Genomic DNA, 1,586 nt, shown 5'->3' on the forward strand with positions numbered 1-1,586 from the left:
TACTGTCATACATACTGCATATTCTTGCCACTACACACCCAGTGTTGCTGCTGTCGCTATCGTGTGTGCTCGTTGTTCTTTAAATAACCCGAGCCCAGTTCCTTGTATGTGCATACATACTTTTGTCATTTTAAATTATGCAGAGCACAGAGTCGATGCGGATCACCTTTTCCTTTTCTTTTCAGAGCTTTAAGAACAAACGAAGATTTGAAGAAAATTTTTAACTTTTTATATTTCAAAAACTTAAAACTTCTTTTCACAAACAGTTTAAAAACAGTTTTTAAAAAGGTTAAAACATCTGACTAAAAACTTCAGTTCATCTCATCAGTTATTGATCCTTGCTGGTGATGTCATGTGGTCACCACTTGTAGTATTTCCAGTCATGTGATCTGCCTGGCAGCAGCGGCATCCACGGTGGTTACGGGCTGCAGATTTTTCCACGGATCCTGCATCATAGACGGGCTGAAGTATTTCTGCACGGGCGCGTCTGAAGACTGAAACATACAGCAATGACACGTTTAAAACACGTCACAGACACACGTCTCTCACATGTCCCAGTTTGTTTGAAGAACTTCGGTCACGTGACAAATCTCGCTAACGGAGTCAGCTTTGCAGGAAGTTTTGGTTTAACAGCTATTTATTAAACACTCACTACATCTGCTTCTCTCTGCTCTGAGATTACAGTGAGAGTGACGCCCCCCCTCCCCGAAACCTCCGCCTGTCCTCGGGTGGACGACCTCTTGCTGATCATGACCCCCCCCAAGACAAAGAAGAGTCACCTGAAATCGATCTTATTAATGATCAGGCGGACTTATGAATGACTCACGGATCATCTGTACCGATCAGGCTGTCTGATTGGGAGTGCTGCCAGTTCTGATCCAGCCTCGGATCCTTACCTTGAAGTTCGGAGCTGAAGTTGGACTGAGGGACTGTGGCCGCCGGAAACCGTCCCCTCTGCGCCGCATCGGACCCCCGAAACCGCGCGAGCCGCTGCCGAACGTATCTCCGAACCCCCCGGAACCGTTTCCGAACCCGGCTGGAGATCCGTCTCTGTATCCTCGATTAGAACCCGGAGAGTAGCCTGGAGATCCCGAAGAGTAGGGGGAGTAGCTCCGCGAGGAGCCTCCGTATGGGGAGCGGGGGAAGCCCCAGCCGGACGCCGGTCGTGGAGCTCCGGGACTCCGCTGATGTCTGTCTGGAGCGCGGAACATGTGAACGGGTAAAGAGCGACAAAGAGCGGAAGAGGAGAATTAAACTGCTGCCACAGAACGACGAACAACACAACAAAACACTAGGAGGCCGGAACCGGAAACACAGGTTTCAGCTCCGCCCACAGACTGCAGCGCCGCTCAGCGGACCGCAGGGTGAACAGTTCTGTTCATATCCGTGTAAAGCAGGGCTCAGCAACCTTTAACACCCAAAGAGCCACTTGGACCCGGTTTCCACGCAAAAGAAAACTGGGAGCCGAAAATGAAAAATGGATATTTGCAAAATTCTACCTAAATATGTATTTTACCTGGTTAATGTGTGTGGCGGGGCGTGGTCTGCAGTGCCGCTGCGTGGAAGTCGGACGCACCTGAGCGGCA

At 49.9% G+C, this 1,586-nt stretch overlaps 1 protein-coding gene across 1 annotated transcript; it reads right to left on the bottom strand.

The window, feature by feature from the left end:
* Nucleotides 1-261: 261 nt before the first annotated feature.
* On the bottom strand, nt 262-1,363 carry mplkip (M-phase specific PLK1 interacting protein). Its single transcript, XM_005752563.2, has 2 exons — nt 897-1,363; nt 262-494 (listed from the first exon to the last, which is right to left on the bottom strand). The coding sequence occupies exons 1-2, from the start codon at nt 1,209-1,211 to the stop codon at nt 381-383; spliced, it is 429 nt and encodes a 142-aa protein (XP_005752620.1). The 5' UTR covers nt 1,212-1,363; the 3' UTR covers nt 262-380.
* Between the last annotated feature and the right edge of the window lie 223 nt (nt 1,364-1,586).

This window comes from Pundamilia nyererei, unplaced genomic scaffold, assembly GCF_000239375.1.
Source record: "Pundamilia nyererei isolate P.nyererei 1_Seehausen unplaced genomic scaffold, PunNye1.0 scaffold00365, whole genome shotgun sequence".
NCBI classification, from domain to species: Eukaryota; Metazoa; Chordata; class Actinopteri; order Cichliformes; family Cichlidae; genus Pundamilia; species Pundamilia nyererei.